Consider the following 23,804-nt stretch of genomic DNA (forward strand, 5'->3'; position numbering starts at 1 on the left):
AATGGGATTTGTTTCAAAATAACTTTCCAGTGTTCCTTATCCATGAATTAGAATAGGGTAGAAGCTTGTGTGCTAATTTGTCAATGAGACATTCTGTAGGAAGTTCTTATTATTGGTAATTGGGAAATATTTAGTCACAAGAACTCTTTTGCCTACGATTTGTCAGAGAAGGTATAGGGGAAATCAGCTTCAAATAGGAAGTAAAGAAATGAGTTCTGGTTCACCTCAGATTTACCTTCTACTTCTGTTTCTCTACTCACTGCAGAAGTAGATATCACAGCAAAAGTTCTTCTCTGTTACCCATGTTTTCTCAGGGTTTAGATTTCTGAAATTACTTGCCTTCATATACATACGAGGGATATGAAAAGAATGTGAAAATGAAAAACTGACTTAATGTGCAAAGAAAGATGAGCATCAAGGCCCCAGATGAAAGCCTTGATTATATAAATAATCAAAATTATATTTTATATATTATTAATCTAAAATTTATTATATACTTATGCTGTGTTTATTTACATACAATAATGAACTGTTCCTGAGAGAGTATCTGACTTTTTCACATGGTAAATTAGTTTTAATTGTGGTTCTGTATACGATTTACTGTTGCCACAGCAGAAATATTTCAGTCAGTCTGTAGAATTTTAATATCATGTTGCTGTGTAAGAGCACCTGCCCACAGTTCCCACCACAATTTGGATTTTCATCCGAATACTCAGGATTTTAATGGCAAGGATTGATCCCCCTGTAAGTTTTACCTTTACAGAACATGTCTTACTTTGGGCTCCTAAGAACTATTTAAGTGCAGCTCCAGTGTCTACCTTCACTTTTCCACATTTTTATTCTCTTTTAAGGCTTTATTGCATAAACTCTTACTCTTGTTCAGCTATTCCTTTTCTTTTCCAAACTCATTTCTCTCTTCTGATCACCTTCCGAAGGGACAGCTTGGATACATTGGAACTAAATTTCTTGTTTTATAATATATCTAAAAGAAATACAAAATAAGAGCTGTATACCGTGTTCTAGGTTTCTGCGAAAGAACAACAGGCAGTTCACTAGGGATCACAGCATAATTAATGGTGTACAAATAGACACTCCACAATCATTATTGTGCCAGCAGCCACCAAAGCTTTGTGATGGAATGTTCAAGCTCTGTACAGGGGGCATTACTTTAGTAGAGTAGGCAACAAAAGACACATTTGTTTATTAGAAACTTTGCTTTGCAACTTTGTGAACCAGCACAGTTGGTCACAAATGGAAATAAAAGTCTTGAGTGAGCTGTTCTGCCTGTTTTAAGAGAGAAATGTGTCATTCCCTGAAGGTTACTGGATTAGTTTACTTGCTCTAGAGCTAGCAACATAGGGATTTAGTTCTAAAGAACCTTATTTTTCCCTAGGAGACTATGTCTGTTGGTAGCCATTCTGAATATCCACATACTAAGCCACTAATGTTATCTAAAACAGTACTTAAGTACTATGATGAATAAACCAAATTTATTTCCAAGTGATTTTTTTAAGTATACAAACTTTCTAGTGAACATTTTGGAAATTTACATTTTATGGCAGTTTCTTCATTTCCTTGATTTATTAGAATAAATGAAAATTCAATAGATAAATATTGTATATTTTAATTATCAATATCATTGTCACTTGCATTCCTTAAAATTGTTTAAATGGCATTGTTAGATTCATGATTTTAATCTTTTAGGTAAATTTCATGTCTTAGGTTATTCTGTTCATGTCTCTACCTCATGTCTTCAGTGAAGGGTTGGGTTGAGATATCTGCATCCCTCTTCCTAGAGCCAAATTTGAAGAACATAAATCATCATTATTAGGTTATTTGCAGAAGCCAATCTCTGAAGCCTATGATTGGAAGCACTGGTCAAATAAGTGCTTTTGAGAGACAATTATTTATTTAAAAGCAACATAACAGTTTATGTTCTAGGAGAACCTACAGCCTATTACAACAACCTTAATAGCTTTAGAGAAGGTTTACCTTTTTACAGTTTCATACCACTTGAAAGCAGTGGCTTATTTAGTCACTCATGCAAAAGCAACTCTGGAAAAACAGCCCTGCATAAATCGTTCTGTTATAAAGACACATGCACATGTCTGTTCATTGTAGCCCTATTCACAATAGCAAAGACACAGAATAACCTAAATGGCCATTGATGATAGACTGGATAAAGAAAATATGGTACATATATACCATGGAATACTACGCAGCCATAAAAAAGAATGAGATCATGTCCTGTGCAGGGACATGGATGGAGTTGGAGGCCATTATCCTTAGCAAACTAATGCAGGAACAGAAAAACAAATACCATGTGTTCTTACTTATAAGTGGAAGCTAAATATTGAGAACACATGGACACATAGAGGGAAACAAAATACACTGCTGCCCACCTACTGAAGGGTGGAGGGTGGGAGGAGGGAGAGCATCAGGAAGAATAGCTGATGGATGCTGGGCTTAATATCTGAGTGATGAAATAATCTGTACAACAAATCCCCATGACACACATATACCTGTGTAACAAGCCTGCATCTGTACCCCTGAACTTAAAAGTTAACAAAGAAAAGAAAAACAGCCTTGCATTTTTAAATGGAAGCAGAAAATAGTATGGACTGTATATGAATGGTCTACATTGTTTATTACTTCATTTGTGGAATATTTTTGTGGTTGGCATAAGAGAATGAAAAATGGAGGATTTACAGTCCTTTCTGGTTCTTCTGTGTTGTCTCCCTTTCTCTCTTTTTTCCTTTCCTTTTAATGAAGACCCTGCTCTACCTTGAAGAATCCAGGTGGACTGAAGCATAGGACTTCAGGACACTAGGAGCTTTCTAGCCCTCATGCTCCCCACTCCACAATGCCCCATACTAAGGCCTGGTAAATTGCAGCAAGTGATGGAAATAAACTGTTCAAAGTACAGATTCTAGAACCAACCTTCTCCTTAATAATTTTTCAGTGCCCAATTCCTGCTTCTAGGAAATGTGCCCCTAAACCTCTCAGGCTGTATGAAGCTATTTCTTGAACTCATTTTGTTAGCACAGAGCACAAAGCACAAATGTAATAACCAGTAACCCATTATATTTTAAATAAATATCAATGTCTAATTCTAGACGTTAGACTCCTACAAGGAAATGATATTGAAGTGTATCTAGGTGCCATTTCTGCAGCAGCACAGGGATTGAGTAAACTTCCTGTTCTTAGGCATGTGCCATCCGCTATAACCACCAAATGTTCTAGCCACAGCACCTGGTTAAGTGTTTCTCGTCAAGTCTCTGCCTTTATCTCCATACAGAGCAGGATTATCTAACTCACTTCTATAGATTTTTGCTTAAAGGTAACTTTGCTTAAATCTCAAAACAGAGAGGTAATATCTCTTCCATTGCACTAGTAAACAGCAAGCAATGTTTCAAGAAGTCATTTTTAAATACCCGTTTCAGTCACCTGTTTTTATTATGCTTTGCAACATTTTTTTGAAATGGTATGAAATATATACACTGGTCTCCATGTGGTAGAGGGAGCAATCAATATGTGGATTTCTAAAATAATCTGAAGGTCACAGAATACAAGAGCTGTATTAAAATAGAGAGTTATAAAGTTATTTTAAGATAACTATTCTTTTTTTTCATTTCATTTTTTATCCTGAGTTTTCTACAACAAGATTATGTTTCCAAATCTAGGAAATTTTTTGTGGTAGACAAGGAAATATACTGTTGACTTCGATTATGATCTGTTTACTTAGAAGGAGATCTCTAGTTTCATTTAGAGAGTGTTATGTGGTTTGGGGAATATAATGTTAAACTACTAGACTCAGGTTTTGCTTTTCCTTCTTCCCTGGACTAGCCGTTATTCTTAGGAGAAAATATTAACTCCAATATAAGTCTTAAATATCTTATTTTAAAACTATTAAATGGGACTGGGTGTGGTGGCTCACACCCATAATCCCAGCATTTTAGGAGGCTGACTTGGGAGAATCACTTGAGGCTAGGAGTATGAGACCAGCCTGGGGAACATAGCAAGACCCATATTTCTAAAAAAAAAAAAATTATTTAAAAAATTAGCTGGCATGGTGGTGTTCACCTGCAGTCCTAGCTACTCAGGATGCTGTGGCAGGAAGATTGCTTGAGCCTAGGAGTTTACTGCAGCCTGGATGTCAGAAAGATATCTTGTCTAAACAAAACAAAACAAAAATGACTAAATGGGATGTTTTTTAAGTTTTTCAACACCTCTCACTTCAATAGGTAATCTATGCAGCCTCCTATTACAGAGTAAATTAAACCCTGAGGTATTAAAACCTAAGAGAATCAGTTTCTAGGTATATAAATCTTCGGGATATATAAGGAAAGCTAGGAATGTAGAAGCAGATAATTATCACTGTTGTTCAGTTAGGCTGTTATATTTAACCTTACTGATAAAGCCCCCAGGGTGTTTGGCCTAAACAAGTGCTGGCTGCTTTTGTTTGACCATTAAACATGGAACAGGTAATGCAAGTTGTATGAAATGTTTCTAGTGACCACGTGTCTATCTTGTATGAAATGATTCTAGTGACCACATATCTATCCTGTAAAGTTTTTTTGTGAATTAGTAAAATGATAGTTTAGGTTATTGAAAGTGCAAATGTCTGTTTATATTATAGGGACTTCCTTTGTTCATCTGCTAAAGTAGATAAGCATTTTAACACAAAGATAAGCCTTCAACCCAGCTTATTCTCTGAGGCCATGGGTATGTCATACTTCACTAGCAATAAGTCCAAAAAGGGATGGAAAGTAGAAAATTTCCACCTCACTCTTTCTTTCTTTCTTTCTTTTTCTTTTCTTTTTTTTTTGTTTTTTGAGATGGAGTCTCACTCTGTTGCCCAGGCTGGAGGGCAGTGGTGCAATCTCGGCTCACTGCAACCTCCACCTCCCGGGTTTAAGTGATTCTCCTGCCTCAGCCTCCTGAGTAGCTGGGACTACAGGTGCGCACCACCATGCCTGGCTAACTTTTGTATTTTTAGTAGAGATGGGGTTTCACCATGTTGGCCAGGATGATCTCAATATCCTGACCTCACGATCCACCCACCTGGGCTTCCCAAAGTGCTGGGATTACAGGCATGAGCCACTGTGCCCGGCCTCAGCCTTGCTCTTTCTACTAAACACCGAAAACATCTAGGTCAAGAAGGAAGACACTATTTGGGGAGTCCCATCTTCCCTACCCTACAGAACCTCTAGATGTGTCAGAAATGGAGCTGGGGAAAAGGGGTTGGGAGCAAGCATAAACCATCATTTGGGAAAAGCTCAAATGCATGATATGCTCCCCACTCTCACACCTTAACTTTGAGAACCTCTCATCTAGGGTATATTTGAATGGAAATGTGAAGAATTATTTCAAATATCCCCTAGTCTTTGACCTTGTTTTACAGTCTTCTTCTGTCTTCAGGGTTTGGGTAGCCCTATCTATCTTTCCATTAACATACCTACCTATCTAGTTAATCTACCTACCTACCTATTTACCTATTCTCTCCTTTATTTTTTCATTTGTCCATTCATTCACCTTACTGCATTTTCCATATTGTACCGTGGATTATTAAAGCGACTTCCCATGTGACTCCATCTTCTTTTAAGATTCTCCTTCTGGAGAGCTTTAGCTTCACAATCCCAGGGCTGCAATTTCTCTCTTTCCAAAATATGCTAAGAATCAGATTTAATCATTAAATTTTCCAGTCACCAACAGAAAGCCTCACAGCTAGGAAATGTCTAAAAAAAGAAGCCAGATTTAAAAATATCCTGTGGCACTTCCAGTTGTATTGTAGGTACTTTATTATATCAACGTCATTAAGGCAGAAACAGTTGATACAGGTGAGCAGTCTTCCACCATCCCTGTGTGCTACACTGTGGACTGCAGATCATCCCTGCTTGTGAGATACTCTCAGTTCTACAGTTTATTGTTTTCAAATTTGTACAGCCAATATTTGCTGTGGGTAAGTACTGTATTCATTTCAACAAGTATTGAATGGTCTACCTGGCCTTTTTTTTTTTTTTTTTAGTGAGAAATAGACCGATTTTCCCCCTTTTAATCTAACTCATAGTAAATTTTGATGAATTTTGCTAGAAAATCCATCTTGTCATTTTATGTTGTTTAATTACAAGTTTTTTAGAGCACAGTTTACACAAATTTTGTTAAACAGTTTGCTTTTCATTAGATAGTTCTTGATCTTGTCTGTAGAAAATTTAGAAATCTGTGTTATTTCAGAGTCACTGCAAAAGTAGTGCTCAGCTGGTAAGTACAACACTTTAAAGGGATAAGTGAGCCCAGAAGTTAATAAGAGAGTATGGGATGTTCCTTGGTTTTCTAGTTCTTTAGAAATAATTTATCTTGATGGGCTATTTTTTTTTTTTTTGAGACCGAGTCTCACTCTGTTGCCCAGGCTAGAGTGCAGTGGCACCATCTCATCTCACTGCAACCTCTGCCTCCCAGGTTCAAGTGATTCTCATGCCTCAGCTTCCCGAGTACCTGGGATTACAGGCGCACCCCACCATGCCTGACTAATTTTTGTATTTTTAGGCGAGACAGAGTTTTGTCATGTTGCCCAGGCTGGTCTCGAACTCCTGGGCTCAAGTGATCCACCTGCCTCAGCTTCCCAAAGTGCTGGGATTATAGGCGTGAGCCACCGCACCTGGTGGGCTATACCTTAAACAGCTTAATTGAGTGATAACTCAATATCATAAAATTAAATTGTTTTAAGGGTAAAATGAAATGATCTTTAATAAACTTACAGAATTATGCAACCATCATTACTAATTTTAGAACATTTCTGTAACCCAGAAAGAAACTTCCAGCCCACTTGCAGTCACTGCCATTCTCACCTGCATTCTCAGATAACCACTAATTACTTTGTATCTCTGTTTGTTAGGCCGTATCTTTCTCTTCTTATAAAAACTGGATATAGAACCAAAGTAGTCCAATCTGCCTTAATGTGGGATGGAAAATAAGTACCAGAAATCAAAATATCTGCCCTCTACCCAAGCATATCTCCCCTGAAGTTCAGAAGTACAGCTACTAGTAGCTAATTTTTCTATTATATCTTTTACCTGAATTTTTTTTTTTACCAAGCCATTCTCAGAAGAAAGTGTCATCAAGATACCATCAAGCTTTCCCATTTCCCAAATTAAAAATCCTATCGTACTAAAAAAGATATAGGACTTAGTGGCAGTATAAAAACTTGTAGTGATCTGACAAGGACTCTTTTCAGTGTTACTTTTGTTGGGAAAGTATTTCAGAAATACATGATAACTTTTTGGTAAGCAGTGGATCTTCTGTCAGTTTTCAAGAACTTGTTAGTAAAAATACTTAACAAATTTTGTGGGTGCTTCTGAAATAGAATTCCATCACTCACAAAGCACCCTCACATCCATAAGCATATTGGTACCTCCCCATTTTGGCTGGAAAGAATTTTATAAACAAGTTAGTCTCAAACACTGTTAATAAGAAAAAGCTGGCCGGGTGCAATGGCTCACACCTGTAATCGCAGCACTTTAGGAGGCTGAGATGGGTGAATTACTTGAGGCCAGAGGTTCGAGATCAACCTGGCCAACAAGACAAAACCTCATCTCTACTAAAAATACAAAAATTAGCTGGGCATGATGGCATGCTTGTAATCCCAGCTACACAGTAGGCTGAGGCATGAAGATCGCTTGAACCTGGGAGGCTGAGATTACAGTGAGTCAAGATCGTGCCACTGCACTCCAGCCTAGGTGACATAGCGCGACTGTCTCAAAAAAAAAAAAAGAAAAAAAAGAAAAAAAAGAAAAGAAGAAGGTAAGATGTCTTGGTATTCAGGAAAAGCTTTATGGGCATGAGATTTCTTAGCTAAACTGGGTGCTGTTAACATAAAATTATATACCCACGTGTATTACAGATTTAATATGGTAGCTTATTAGTAACATTAATTAAATGGCAGATATGGGTGATAGGGAAATTTTTAACAGGCTCCTTTTTCCCCCACAATAGCGGTGAATTATAAGTTAAATTTTTTTCTAAGTTTATATTGATTTTTACAAAATTATAAAGACTGAAGAATTGCCTGTATTGCAGTCTAGAAAACCTCAGCACCATGCAATATACCAGATAACAAACCTGTACCCCCGATCTAAAATAAAAGTTGAAATTTAAGAAATGAAAAAAAAAACAAGTTCATAATTGATTGTCTCTTAATCTTTTTCACTGATGCTATTGTTGACCTTTTCATATGGAATGGTACTAGAGGCAGTGGTATACCATTTAGGCACAGAGGCTCCTGAGGTCAGATTCCTGGTTAAATCTAGGCTCTGCTACTTCCTCTCTGACCTTGGGCAACGTACATCATCTCAATTTCTTTTTATTTTTTTTTTTATTTTTATGGGTACAAAGTAGGTGTATATATTTATGGGGTACGTGAGATATTCTGATACAGGCATACCGTGTGTAATAATCAAATCAGGGTAAATGGGGTATCCATCACCTCAAGCATTCATCACTTATTTCTGTTATAAAGATTTCAGTTATAATTTTAGTGATTTTTAAATGTACAATAAATTATTGTTGACTGTAGTCACCCTGTTCTATCAAATACCAGAACTTACTCATTCTATCTAACTATATTTTTTTACCCATTAACCATCTCTACTTCACCCGCCCTGCCACCCACTACTACTCTTCCCAGCCTCTGGTAACCATCTTTCTATCTCTATCACCATAAGTTCAATTGTTTTAGTTTTTAGCTCCCACAAATGAGTGGGAACACGTGAAGTTTGTCTTTTTGTGCCTGGCTTATTTCAATTAACATAATGTCTTCCAGTTCCATCCATATTGCAAATGATGACATCCTCTTCTTTTTTGTGGCTGAATAGTACTCCGTTGTGTATATGTACTACATTTTCTTCATCCATCCATCAGTGGACACTTACGTTGCTTCCAAATCTTGCCTATTGTGAATAATGTTGCAATAAACATGGGAGTGCAGATATCTCTTTGATATGCTGATTTTCTTTCTTTTGGATATATTCCCAGCAGTGGGATAGCTGGATCATATGGTAGTTCTATTTTTAGTTTTCTGAGGAACCTCCATACTGTTTTCCATAGTGGCTTTACTAACTAACATTCCCACCAACAGTGTACAAGGATTCCCCCATCTCCACATCCTCACCAGCATTCGTTATTGCCTGTCTTTTGGATAGAAGCTGTTTTAACTGGGGTGAGATGATATCTCATTGTAGTTTTGATTTGTATTTCTGTGATGATCATTGATGTTAAGCACTTTTCATATAGCTGTTTGCCATTTGTCTGTCTTTTGAGAAATGTCTATTTGGAACTTTTGCTTATTTTTTTACTCAGACTATTAGATTTTTTCCTGTTGTTTGAGCTCCTTATATATTCTGGTTATTAATCTCTTGTCAGATGGATAGTTTGTAAATATTTTCTCCCGTTCTGTGGGTTGTCCCTTCACTTTGATTGTTTCAATTTAAAAAAAAATCTGGCTAACAATATTTCCTAGGGTTGTTATAGTGATTAATTAGATAGTACAGAAGCATAGTACCTGCCATGTAAGTAAGATTTGCTGGGAACTATTATGTTGTGACTATTTTATTCTACAAGTTGATTTTTTAATGGCTTTATAGTGACAGCAGAGTTTTCTTTTTTAAGGTCTAAGAAAGCTCTTGTGTCTGTTAAGAAATTCAGCAGATTGTTTCAACTGATATTCAATTCAATAAAATTCTGTTTCAAGACCTCGTTTTTCTTAAACCTTTAAGTTCAATGTATAAACATCTATTATTCATTATTGCAGTTTATAAATGCAGGAACATGCTTTTTTTGATCAATATTTTGCATCTATCTTGAACAGATTAAATTCTTTTAAATATTAAATCTATAATCTGTAGATAAAAATCTCTTAATTTTAAAATTATATTTACACATTTAATATATCTTAAACACTTCATATGCACCACAAGGCACACTTACAAATCTGGAACACAAAGCATTTCTACGCCCTTCTACTGGAACCCATGTCTATGCTCAGTAGCCTCTGCAGCTGCCGTCAATGAGCTTCAGATCTGAACTGCCATCCCTGCACCTTTTTCTGTAGCCATGAGTATCGATCAAATGGCCTTTTCCCATTTTTTTAAACTATAACCTTTGATATGAATTATTGAGATTCTACAGTTTCTATTAAGTTTGAAGTTTCTTCTTAATTTGATACTTCTTTTTTTATTTTTGAAATAGAGTCTTGCTCTGTCACCCAGGCTGGAGCACAGTGGTGCAATCTCAGCTCACTGCAACCTCTGCCTCCCAGGTTGGAGGGATTCTTGTGCCTTAGCCTCCCAAGTAGCTGGGACTACAGGCGTGTGCCACCACGCCCAGCTAATTTTTTGTATTTTTAGTAGAGATAGGGTTTTGCCATGTTGGCCAGGCTGGTCTCAAACTACTGACTTCAGGTGATCTGCCTACCTCAGCACTGTTTTCTTCTTATATAGTATTTATATATCTGTCTTGCAATTTTATAGTTACTATGGTATCACACATTATGTGTAATATTAAGGTAACCATAATTCATTTAGCTAACCCCATGTTCTTAGATATTAGATTATTTCCAATTTTCCCTTATATGTAACTGTTGAAAATATGCTTGTAAAAATATGTTTTGTACATCTAATTCCCTTAAGATAAAGTCATAAAATAGGATAACTGAATAAAAATGCCATTCAAACCCAATTTAAAAGCCTGTGTAAAAAATCATTATTCTTGCTGCACTGTCTACAAATAATGAGGCCAAGTATAATAAAGCAAACCAGTCCTACCATGATTTGTCTTTAGTAAAAATGGGGAACTGGAGAGAGAAAAATTATGTTTCAAAAACTATAGTACACTTGTTAGATTCTAGTCTTGCCTAATGTTTTTCAATTTTTAATATTTTCTACTGTTTGGACTGAATTCTAATTTTTCTTGGCTAGAAGTCTTCAAAATAATGTTTTCAATTTTTTTCTTCTTTTTTCCCCATTTTTCCTAATTTGAAGTCACTGAAAACTAAGCTGTGCTTTCATGAAGCCCTGTGAACTGAAGCTAGACAACTTAAACTTCAGAAGAAAATAACAATCTATTTACATTCATAAGCCACTTTCATACCTGCCTACTAATGTATGGACTTCAGAGTAATGTGATCTATATTGATTTTCCAGGATTATTTTGTTTCTTGTTGTTTTTCTCCCTTCCTTCCCCTATATTCTCTTCATAGGACATGAGACTTCACAACCTTCTAAAAATGAGCTTTCCTAATAACTCAGGGCCTACCCATCTAGGAACAAACCATCCTAGCCATGAGAGATAAGATGAAACCTGAGCCCAGAGACTTTTTCTTTTAAAATGCTTTCTCCAAAAGATTTAAACAAAGGGGGGGAAATGTGAAAGGAAAATATCTCTGGGCCCCAAATTCACTAAGCTAAAGGGAAAAGTCAAGCTGGGAACTGCTTAGGGCAAACCTGCCTCCCATTCTCACACATCTGCTCACTGAGATGAATGTATAACTCATTGCCTCCTCTGGAGAGGCTAATCAGAAACCCAAAAGAATGCAACCATTTATCTCTTATCTACCTATGACCTGGAAGCCCCCTCCCCGCTTTGAGTTGTCCCACCTTTCCAGACCGAACCAATGTTCATCTTACATATGTTGATTGATGTCTCATGTCCCCCTAAAATGTATGAAACCAAACTATGCTATGACCACCTTGAGCACATGTCATCAAGACCTCCCGAGGCTGTGTCATGGGTGTGCATCCTCAACCTTGGCAAAATAAACTTTCTAAATTAACTGAGACCTATCTCAGGTTTTCAGGGTTCACACTATAGTTATCCTTTCCTACCAGTGTCTGGGAAAGCAAAAAAAGCCACAATAGTTCCTCTCTCAGTGGATGGCAGTTTCATTAGTTCATTTGTTTAGGGTACTATGCCAGAGTGCAAAGCATATGCCAAGCCTTCCGAGTCTTCTTACATTGCAAAATACTGGAAGTTAACCTAGATAATACTGAAAAAGTTAAAGATCTCTATAGATTCATCTCCCTTTAGAAGGCAAATGGCAAACTCTGAACCTTCCAGTACACTGCTAGTGTTTTGTTACATTTTTTTTTAACTAAGCATGATTTATTCCAGAAATGTAAGGAAGATTTAAAATTAGAAAATGATTGTAATAAAATACATCACAAACATGTTTAAAAGGAAAAGACATTATTATCTGGAGTGAAGCCAAAATGGCATTTGGTAAAACTCAGTATCCAATTGATGTTGCAAGGGAAAAATATTCAGTATTTTATTTTAATAGAAGTATGTATAGTTAGGCTCTTTTGATGTCAATATCACACAATTTTAGCTGTGTAATATATGTTCTAATACCTAGTGGGAAAAGTCTTCTGCTGCTTTCATATTCACTCCTAAATAAGATTTAGAATCTTTTTGTCAAATTACAAGAAAACACATCCATAGACACCATTGTGCTTCTGTGTTTTACTTCTACATCTCTACTTTTTAACATTGTTCTAGCCAATTAAGCCAAGAAAATAAAAACAAAACAGGCAGGTAATGACTAAAAGGCAGAAAAGAATATATATGTGAAAATAACTAAAACATACAATATTCAACTGGAAGGTTAGATTTTGTTTACAAATTAAAAACACAGTATCCTTATAGAATCAGTAATAACCAGTTAGCAAACCTAATAAAAATATGATCACTTACTTGACTATTGGTTACTGATGTAGCCACTACAACAAAGACAAAAATGGCCTCAAATTTTAATAATTAAAATAAATGTTCAGAACTTATTTGAAGAAAGCTATAAAAATTAGCTGATGTGGATAGAAGCAAGCATAAAGCTATACTATATTCATACATGGGAACCTGAGGTTATTATACCAGTAAAGATTTGATGTTGCCATACTATATAATGTGAGTCATTTCCTTTTAATAATGCCAATAGAATTTTTCCTGTAGTCTGATAAAATGATTCTAAAGTTCATCAGAGAGTAAAAATGGTAGCAGCAGCAGGTTTACACCACTAGGTTACATTACATAACTAATACAGCACCTTTGTTTTGTTTTGTTTTTTTTCCTGGAGACAGGGTCTCACTCCATCACCCAGGCTGGAATGCAGTGGTGTGATCACTGCTCACTGCAGCCTCAACCTCTTGGGCTCAAGTAATCCTCTAACCTTAGCCTCCCAAGTAGCTGGGACTACAGGTGCACCACCACACCCAGCTAATTTTTTGTTTTTTTGTTTTTTTTGTAAACGCAGGGTTTCGCCATGTTGCCCAGACTGGTCTTGAACTCCTGGGCTCAAATGACCTCCTGCCTTGGCCTCCCAAAGTACTGAAATTACAGGTATGAGCCACCACATCAATAGAAGGAATCTCCTCAGATAAGACTTTTTTAAAACCAGCCCAGCCATGGATTTGTATCATCAGATACCTGTGAATTGGGTGATTCTCTCCTCTTGAGGTTCTAAAATAAAGCTTGGAGCTCCTAGGCCTGTCAGAAAGTGACATTCTTTACTTACCACAGGTCAGGAACCCTGTACAGGGACTGTGTAGACATGTATGAGGCCAGTTTTCCCAAGAGGCTTTTATTGGCTCCATAAGTCAAGTTTGATTCTTTAAAGGAAAGCACACCATTCCAGCCTAAGCCTTGGTAAAATAACCAGTTTCTCCAGTTGTGTCCTGTTATAAATGAAAACAGATTCTTATTGCACTTACGCAAATAACTGTATTGCCATAAGTTAAGAATACAAATAGTTGCCAATAGTTTCCAAATTCTTGAGAAATCATGTAGAGAGAAAACAAATATGCTCCACATTTTGTTCACAGGAGTATACTTTACTCAATTGTTAAAAGCTGTAAATAGCTTAAAAGTTTTCCTGACTCTGAAAAACAAAGGATGAGCAGGTTTTAAACAAAAAAAGTTAAAAAGATTACTTTAGACTTCTATTAGTTTAGTCCATGCAGTTAATTCCTGTTCTGCTTAATATTCATGAACATTTCAGCTCTCCATGAGTCCTGAAAGTTTTTCCTCTATTCTGATGTCACAGTCTCCACAGTTATCAGAAACCTGCATTCAGGAGCACCTGTAAGGGTTTTATAGCTGATTATAAAACCACCTTCTAAAGAGGACCAAAATAAGACAATTTTCTGTGGATGACGAAACGTTTTAGGGCAGCCATAGTCAAAGACACAATTGGAAAGAAATTTGTTACCTCTGTGGCATACAATAATTTAACATAACAATTATAATTATTACTGATAATGTACATTAAGTCATATCAGAATTATGGAAGTTTCCCATAATTTTAGAACACATACCAATAGCATATTTATACAAATACAGCCCAAAGAAAACCAAACATCATTTTATATTTGACAATGCTTTCTGCATAATTTTTATACCAAAGCCAAATATGTCATTTTTGGACTTTAGGGAACCTAATATCTTAAAGGATTAATTAGGTAAGAAAAAGACATACTTTATAATTTGATTTGGAAAGTTTGTCAAATATCAAAAGTTTAAAACACTTGATATCACAAAATAGGATCACAGGTCATTGTAAAATAAGTCATTTCATTTAACCAAAGTGATAACACAAGGATAAAAAGGCAAAACCTTCATTCTTTGGGAAAGGAGACTTAATTTTCCAAACAATAAGCCTGAATAAAAACAGCATGAAGACAATTAAATTTGTCTTTCAAAATTTTATAAACCATAAAATTTTAATTTTGACCATAAGATAAAACTTCCATAAGCCTTTTATAACCTTTATAACCTTCATTAAGGAGTCAGTTAATGCTTCAAGAAAACCTTGTTAATCAGACACAGGGACCCATATGCTTGTCTTGCATCAGTGTGTCTTTGACATTGATAATTAATTTGTAGAGAAACTGAACTTATCTCTCAAAATCAGTTCCTACAGTCTCATACGCCCACCTCTTCCACGATAGTTCCTGGGCCTTGAGGAGTTGAATAGCTTTAATTTCTGGCCCAGTGTCTTAGGAATGCAGTTTATTTTGATTGGCATCTTCTACCTGGCCTGAAGATGGGGTTTAATTGCTGTCAGTGTTTAAAATTTAACAGGACTTGGTGTCCTTTTCAGACACAAAAGTCAAAGGCCTGTAACTTAATGTCACAAGTACCTTAAAAGCACATACAAAGAGATACATGGATGCAATAACCTTAATTTAAAAAAAAAACTTTTAATCTCAGTTTTTTCCTAAGCAAACCAAAACTTAATAATATGACAACTTGATAATATAAAAGTGTATTTTTAAATCCTCTCATTGTGACTTACACAGACCGTTCATGACATGCTTGGACTTTCTGGTTTGTCCTGAACATCCCTCTTTCTTAAACAACCAGTCATTCTACTCTAGGACTAAATTCTCTCTCATATGAAGAATCTCATACAAAATTATTTTTCATTTGAAATTATTTCTCTTTAAGCTTTCTTACCAAAAAAAAAAAAAATTTATTTTTATAACTTTCTCTACATCTGTCGTATTTCCTGGTTCATTTTACCTGGTTTTATACATAACCTTTAAATAAGCTTTGAATTAGACAAAAATTGTTCACCCTTTTTTAAAAGGACACACTTTTTTTTAAGAAAGAATGTTTTCCTACAAATATATTTTATTGGAAAATATCCAAATAATGAAATATCTATTATTTAATATAACTTTAGATTCTAAATTATGACCTGTTTGTCTACAATTATTTATCCCATTACATTTACCTAATTATTTTAATTGTTTATGTAGATTATTTATGAAAACTGTGATAGTCATCATTTAAAGTTTTGGAACCACCATTGCAAAATTGTAACTGAAACAGTGAAAAAGATTTAAACTAACTGACTTCATCTTGCTTTTAACCTCCAAGCTGTCCTTGTTCATTCCTGGGTGTAGGCCAAACTAATTGGGACCTTAGCTTATAGTTTAGCTTTGAAACAAAGACAGTAACAGTCCTTTCTCAAAACAAACCTCAGTCCCTGTGGACTAAACTGCCCAAAGCCACAAGATTAGAAGTTATGGTAATCTTACTAAATTCAAGATGTAGCTATTTTTTATTAAACCAATATCAATGTCTTGTTTATTAAAGGTTACACAAGGAAAGTTCATTCAGCTTTGGGCTAGGTTCATAGTTTTATAACCCCCATGTCAAATTTTGACACCTTATAGTATTTGGCAGGGATAAGTATGAAATTGCTTGATTAATAAATGCAAACAGGAATGTATGCTGGCAATTCTTAAGACATTTCTAATATTACTTTACCAATAATTTTAAAGCTAGCTTATTTATTAAAGATTTCACTTAAGTTCTGTAAACTTGAAAAAGCATTTGATTAGTCTCTTATTTTTTCCTGATAAACTATTTGATTCAAGTGCTTTTTTCTTTAAGCCAATTAATTAGAGCTTTTTAATATATTTTCAGTAGTGAAACATTGTGTACACAACATATAAATGCATAGACATATTAGGCATGCCAATAGAAACACATCTTAGATTCATAAAAAAGTTTTTTTCCTATCCTAGATTTTCAAGATTTTGATAACCTGTTTCACAACCTTAGGTAGTTGTCAGCTAAATAGCCTTAAATTTGCATATTAAAGGAAACAACTCAGGTGAAAATCAAATAGCAACATTTGCATCATAAGATACAGAGAGAAAAAGTCTAGAGGGAGATTAAAGATGGATGCCAAATCGAACATAAAATTATAAAAATCTATCATAGGATTGCATAAGGAGACCAATTTTATTTAGAGACTACCTATCTTTTAACCAGATCTCTGAGCCCTGGGCAGAGCCCACACTGAATCCTGGGTTTCCAAAAAGGGAGAATTTTTATGAGGCTAGACCATGTGATGTTTTTATGGTTCACTTAAAAAAAATTTTTTTTTAAACAAAGACATTTTTAAGTGTCTAAACTACACTTTTCTTTAAAAACCCAAGAGTAGCCTCTGTTGCAATAACTATTTTAGTCAATAAATCAGGTAACAATATAAAAGCAAGCAGTTTAAAAGCTGAGATGAACTTGTCTGTTTACACTCTTCAAGTTCCATAAGGAGAAACAGGTTTCTCCCCGAAAGGGAGTCTGGTGTCTTCTCCATTTTCTTTAAGGAACCCCAGGCTATTGTAAACTAGTTTAGGTCCCTCATGCAGCAGAGGGTGAAAGAGAAAGGAGAGACAGCAGAAGTAAATGAAGAAAACAGAATCCAGTCAACAGAGAAGAAAAAATTTAAAAAATGGGTGCTAGGCATGGTGGTTCACATCTATAATCCCAGCACTTTGGGAGGCCAAGGCAGGTGGATCAGCTGAGGTCAGGAGTTCAAGACCAGCCTGGCCAACATAGTGAAACGTCATCTGTACTAAAAATACAAAAATTAGCTGGGTGTGGTGGTACGTGCGTGTAATCCCAACTACTTGGGAGACTGGGGCAGGAGAATCCCTTGAATCCAGGAGGTGGAGGTTGCAGTGAGCCAAGATCACACAACTGCACTCCAGCCTGGACAACAGAGCAATACTCCACCTCAAAAAAAAAAAAAAAAAAAAGACAAGGTCCTAGGGGAGAAAAAAGGAATAAAAACATGAAGGCCTTTTAAATACAAACACACGTAAACATACAGACACACATCTTGGATGGTAGTTTTCAATTAAGCTGACTTTAACCATTAAGTTCCTTTAAAAAAACAACTCTTTAAATCTCATTTCCATATTTCACGAACTAGGACAAATTGCCGCTATTTCAGAAGTACCAAGTATCAAACCAGAAAGGGCTTGATTTAGGAAACAAAACTCAGGCTGTCATGGTGGGAAAAAAAAGGCAGAACCTTAGCTATTGAAATGCAGTGTGGGGTGACTGCCTTTGCTTTCAGTTTGACCTGGCTAGCAAAAAGGTGGCTTTGTTATGTAAATAAAGCCCCTTAAGTGGTCAAAATTAAAATTCTTTCCTTTTTTTTCTTTTTTTTTCCTTTTTCTGGCTGTTTTTCTCCCCCCATTATACCACCTTACCATACTACCTTTTTTGTGTGTGTCTATGAGAATTTAGCCACTTCAGTAGCCTTGTTCCCCATAATTTGGAACTTTCCTTCGGATTTGATCAAGTCGGATGAAGTTGGTCGAACCCAATGGGAAAAAGACTGAAACAACAAGAAAAAGAGAAACGATAAAAAAAACCAGTTAAGCAAAAAAAAAATGATTGCACAGCTTATATGATTACTGAGCACTCTAATGGTAAAGACATTAAGACCAGCTGGTTGTTAATTTTAACTTTAGCCAAGACAAACCCCAATTTAGTTATCTAGGGGTTGTTGGGTCTCAGGCTGAAGACTGCTTTCTATCCTAGTGAAGCAGCCTTGTTGTCTGGGGTGATACCTGAGGTTCATTGTCTCATGCAGAGGAAATCAAGGACATGGACACACAAGGAGTGAGGTTAAAAGCAGAGGATTAATAGGCAAAAGGAAAAGAAGAACTTTCTCCTGCAGAGAGAGGGGTCCCAAATGGGTTTCTGCTTCCTCAGTGAAATGCAGGTTTTATAGATGAGCTTGAGGAGGTGGTGTTTGATTTACATAGGGCATGAAAGATTGGTTGGACCAGGTGTGCCATTTGCATAAGGGTGCAAAAAGATGGCCACCCCCACCCTAATGTTTTATTATGCAAATGGATTATCTTCCTGGCCCACACCATGTTGCCTGTTTCTTTACACATGGTGACAAAAAGGAAGATGGAGCCTACACGTTGAACATACCTGGCCCCCAGGTAGCCATTTTGTATTGGCACAGCTGCCGGCAGTAACCTGTGCAAGCTTCCAGCTTGCTTATCTATGTCTGCAGCTCAATTTTTCAGGCTGCTCTTCATTAGACAAAAGAAGTTTCTCGGGCTGCTTTCTGTTAGAAGGGAAGCCTTGCCAAGAACTCTTACCCTCACTATCTGCCTAAATAACTTCTATCTCCTGTGTCACTAGGAGCAGGAAAAAAAAAAAACCTCATCTTCCCTGTTGGAAGGGAAACTCCGTAAAGGAGTTACCTACCTTCCATCATCATGGAAGCAGGAAAAACTTGTCTGCCTTGTGTTGGAAGCAACTAAAACTCCAAAAAAAAAAAAAAAAAAAAAAAAAAAAGGTTGTACAGCAAAATAAACTTTAGATCTCAACCAGAATTGGGGAGATCAGGGATTCTCTGGAATGGGTGCTTCCAGGCCTCAGCAAATTGTCCTATTGGTTTAAGCCATAAAGATAGCCCAAGGTTGAACCAAGCACTGATAGGAGATTTGTTAAAGGTCAGGGGCACCTTCACTCAGAATCCGTCTGTGGTTACCAAAATGTGAACCCTGAAAATCTGAGACAGGTCTCAGTTAATTTAGAAAGTTTATTTTGCCAAGGCTGAGGTTGCACACCCATGACACAGCCTCGGGAGGTCTTGAAGACATGTGCCCAAGGTGGTCAGAGCACAGTTTGGTTTCATACATTTTAGGGGGATATGAGACATCAATCAACATATGTAAGATGAACATTGGTTCGGTCCGGAAAGGTGGGACAACTCAAAGTGGGGAGAGGCCTTCCAGGTCATAGGTAGATAAGAGATAAATGGTTGCATGCTTTTGGGTTTCTGATTAGCCTCTCCAAAGAAGGCAATCAGATATGCATTTATCTCCATGAGCAGATGTGTGACTTTGAATAGAATGGGAGGCAGGTTTGCCCTAAGCAGTTCCCAGCTTGACTTTTTCCTTTAGCTGAGTGATTTTGGGACCCCGAGATATTTTCCTTTCAAAATAGGAATGAATATGTTGTGATCATTATCTTGATGACAAACATTTCGTCCCAAGATTTGTTCACACATGATGAATGTGCTATGTATATTTAATCTTAATGAAATCCCAAGGAAAATATTAATTTTAACACTAATAACGATAAATGGGCATTGTACTCACATAGTGTTCTTACTCCCAGGGGCACAAAGCTCTTCACAATTAATTATTTCAGTCATTCTCATAGCAGTCCCATGAGGTGGGTGGCTGAGTGTGTCTTCTTGGAAAAAAAAAAGAAAAAAGGTTACTAATTGGATTTTCTTCTGTTCCACATTCTGTGTTCTAGAACCGAGTAGCTACCTTATAAAGACCATCTGTACATCCACTGTGAAATGGAGTTTCAAAATCACAAGCTTCTTTCCCACATGAACATAAGACTAGGAGCACATATGGAAGAGTAAAGTTGAAGGGAATTTGGATGATGATTTGGCAAGATGCTGTAAATGGATTAGGCAAGGCTGCTAAAGAGAGACAGGAAATGGCTGTGTTAGTGCTTCGGACCTCCGTTAGAAGTAGCAGTTCATGGTGTTGAAGGTTTGTTGTTGAAAATACCTTCCTGAGGCACCTCTTCATTGTGCTTATTCTTCCCACAATATTGTGCCAAGACACTGTCAAGCCTGGGCCTGTCAAAGCCTGGGATGTCAAAGGCCTGGGTCTTTCTCATCCTGCTGTAATGTATTGATAGCTGGGGGCTCTGCAGAAGGACAAGAGAAAGGTGAGATGTTTATAATTCTCAGTAGTACCTTTTAGCTAGTCTCATGCTCCCTTATCCCCCATTTCTCTACCAGGCCAGCTTTCCACATGCTTTTGCTTTCTCAGAAACAGAGCCTGTGTGTGGACACATCTTGTCCCTGGAGCAGGGAAACAGTACAGCTAAACCTCTCACTTTACCTAGTGATCAGCTCATCCCTCTCCTTCCTTTCACAATATGCCATTCAGTCTTCTCCAATAGTCTTTCATCATTTTAGTCCTGTCTCTTTGGTTAGACTGCAAGCTCTTTGGCTGAATGTTCAGGTCAGGTGTTTTTCACTCCTTTTAATTTGCCCTACATAGCCTTCAGCACTGGGGCATTTAGGTGCACAGTAAACACTTGTGGTTTATCTATTTGCCACACATAATTGTAAACAGACATTGCCTGTACATATTGACTGCCATTTTCGCTGTTTTTTTTTCTTTCATTAAATAAAGGCTTAGCTGTCATCGCTTTGAGTTTGTCCTCCTCAGTTTTCCCTGAAGTTACCCTGAAACGGGGGAGGCAGGGGAGGGGAGAGGCTTTAAAATGCAGTGGATTGTGCTTAAGTTGAGCAGTGTATCCAGGGAGAGGACTAATTACGAGGTTTGAAAACCTCATCAGGTGGCTGGTTTCTGTAGCAGGACTAAAAGACTGCTCTCCTAAATTGAGAACAGCTGGGGCTGTGTGCTAGCAAGTATAAAAGAGGTGGCAGTGGTGCCCCGTGTCCGAAAGAAGTGTGTGCTCTCTGGAGCCTGTGGAGCTGAAGCCAAAGGTAGTTATCCTCATCAGTGTCGTGGTGGGTGAGTCCCCTGAGCTGGTCCTCTGGAGGCCCGTTTCTATTGTTTGGTAGAAATTGTGGTAGCTGAATCAAAATATTGTTAGTTACAAATTTATCATGCCAATTGTAGTGAGGTATTTTTATCCTTCAAATAAATTCTACTTGTTACCTGCGTGAGAGACATAGCTAAGGCTTGGTGTATCTTTTCAGAGTTATTTTGAAGGCTGCCAGCTTTTCTTGTATATGGTGTGCGTCTCTGAATATAAAAGGATAAACTGAGGCTGTGCCATTTTAAAAATCTTGAATGTGTTGTTCTTGAATCTGTTCTTAAAAGCGGTCACTTAAAAAGACTTCTGTTTTTTAATTAGAAAATAGAAAATTGACTATTTTGACAAATGAAGAGAGTAACGATTATTCAATGCATATAAGCCTCTTACCAGTTTTTTATTCTTTCTTTATGGCTCATAGAAAATACAGTCTTAGGAAGGATTGATGTGATCTCTGGGTAATTTCTAGCTTATTATGACTTCATGGTTAGCAACAAGTGATAGTGTCTGATGAAGTGTTTGCAATGTTAGGTCCTGATTTTTCTTTAAGGAAATTTAAAGGGAACTGATTGTTAAAATGTTCCTATTTCTACCAATACTAGCTCAAAAAGAGACAAGAATTCCAAGATAAAACTGTTCAGTATTTTGTAAATAAACTTGATCTCAGCAGCTTTAACTAGGTTCTGACGTTACATTTATAAAGCAAATGGCTTTGGTATTTGTTTCCTTAGTTTAAGAATGTTTCTGTTTTGGATGGTTGACAGTTGGACAAGCATAGTTTCTGAACATAATTTTGTTTTGCTTTTAGGTGGGATAGTAACATCTTTTTGAGGGAAGAATTGGCTTCCTTTCTTGAAAGTGGTGAAGGTACAGCATATAGCTGCATGGAAGAAACAGTAATCGGATGGCTACCTTCTACATTTTGTATTAGGAAACAAAGTCCATTGTAAGAGTCCATGTTGATCTTGGAAATAGAAGGATTGAAAAAAGCTAAATTTCCACAAAGAACAAGAACTTGACCATCTCCTTTTTGATCTGAAGACTAGGGGACAATGGATATCATAGAGACAGCAAAACTTGAAGAACATTTGGAAAATCAACCCAGTGATCCTACAAACACTTATGCAAGACCCGCTGAACCTGTTGAAGAAAACAAAAATGGCAATGGTAAACCCAAGAGCTTATCCAGTGGGCTGCGAAAAGGCACCAAAAAGTACCCGGACTATATCCAAATTGCTATGCCCACTGAATCAAGGAACAAATTTCCACTAGAGTGGTGGAAAACGGGCATTGCCTTCATATATGCAGTTTTCAACCTCGTCTTGACAACCGTCATGATCACAGTTGTACATGAGAGGGTCCCTCCCAAGGAGCTTAGCCCTCCACTCCCAGACAAGTTTTTTGATTACATTGATAGGGTGAAATGGGCATTTTCTGTATCAGAAATAAATGGGATTATATTAGTTGGATTATGGATCACCCAGTGGCTGTTTCTGAGATACAAGTAAGTAAATCTAATGTTTTGAGGATTTGTCATGGGTTTGTTTTTGAGTGAATAGATGGGTTATTGAGATTATTTTTCCTTTTTTTCCCCCAATAAATTCAGTCTTACCCAAACATTTGATGAAAGAAAACAGTAGAAAGCTCTACCACATTGAATAAATTCAGTCACTATTCAGTAAGTGTTTGATGAGCAACTGTGTATGAAAGTGGCAGTGTACAGCAGTACTGTGGTGGATGACTCAGAGTTGATGAATTTAAGGTGCAGTTCCTGACTTCCAGCAACTTGGTGCTATGGTATTTGTATGATAAATCAAGAGGCTTGGAAAGGAATAACATTCACTTCCATCATGTTTGTTATTTCAGGCTCTTGACAAGTGGGAAAAGGAATAGGTTGAGAAACTTTTTTCTCCATTACTCATAATGTGATGTCTGTATTGGTCTAGAGTCAATAGCCTGCTTTAAGGTTTGCCTAGATTCAGTTCTCAAATTTTACATTTCTGTGGGGCTGGGTGTGTGGATGTGGTTTCGGTTTTTTGTTTGCTTGCTATCTAGTTACAAGTGTTTAAGAGACTGAGTTTAGAACCAGATCCATGCGGTTTTGATTTTTAGATTTCTAAAGTAAACTTGCCCTCTGATTTTCCTTGGACACCACAAAGGAGCTCATGGTTCACTGGGTTCAGCCTCCTCATTTTTGGAATAGTAGGAAATCAAGAAGAAATAAGTCAGGTACTTTTGCTTTGAAGACACTTAAGAATTGGACATAGCCCTGAAGTGGTTATTTCTGCTTCTGTATGTGAATTCTGACTCCTAGTCCATAAAAACGAAGGCTCCTTAATTCCTCCTTTCCTCTCATTCATCATTTAGACATTTGTTTTCCACTGGGATGGTAGTAA

General features: G+C 36.8%; 1 protein-coding gene and 1 long non-coding RNA gene across 6 annotated transcripts in view; one reads left to right on the forward strand and one right to left on the reverse strand.

Moving 5' to 3' along the window:
• SGMS2 (sphingomyelin synthase 2) overlaps positions 1–23,804 on the forward strand; it is a 90,520-nt gene that overhangs the window by 48,544 nt on the left and 18,172 nt on the right. For all 3 annotated transcript variants that reach the window (XM_009448103.4, XM_016950960.4, NM_001280493.1), the window contains 1 exon segment: positions 22,217–22,912. In XM_009448103.4, coding sequence (XP_009446378.3) covers positions 22,461–22,912 — 452 coding nt within the window. In that variant the 5' untranslated portion in view covers positions 22,217–22,460.
• Positions 508–22,251, reverse strand: LOC129143757 (uncharacterized). Of its 3 annotated transcripts, none has more exons than XR_008547586.2 (5): positions 21,799–22,251; positions 19,974–20,544; positions 18,065–18,184; positions 13,562–13,721; positions 508–982 (listed from the first exon to the last, which is right to left on the reverse strand). It is a non-coding gene; the product is annotated as an uncharacterized LOC129143757 (long non-coding RNA). The 3 variants fall into 3 exon arrangements; XR_008547587.2 differs by lacking the exon at positions 508–982 and adding an exon at positions 1,567–1,792; XR_008547585.2 differs by lacking the exon at positions 508–982 and having other exon boundaries at positions 13,328–13,721; positions 19,974–20,070; positions 20,151–20,544.

This window comes from Pan troglodytes, chromosome 3 (genome assembly GCF_028858775.2).
Source record: "Pan troglodytes isolate AG18354 chromosome 3, NHGRI_mPanTro3-v2.0_pri, whole genome shotgun sequence".
NCBI lineage: Eukaryota > Metazoa > Chordata > Mammalia > Primates > Hominidae > Pan > Pan troglodytes.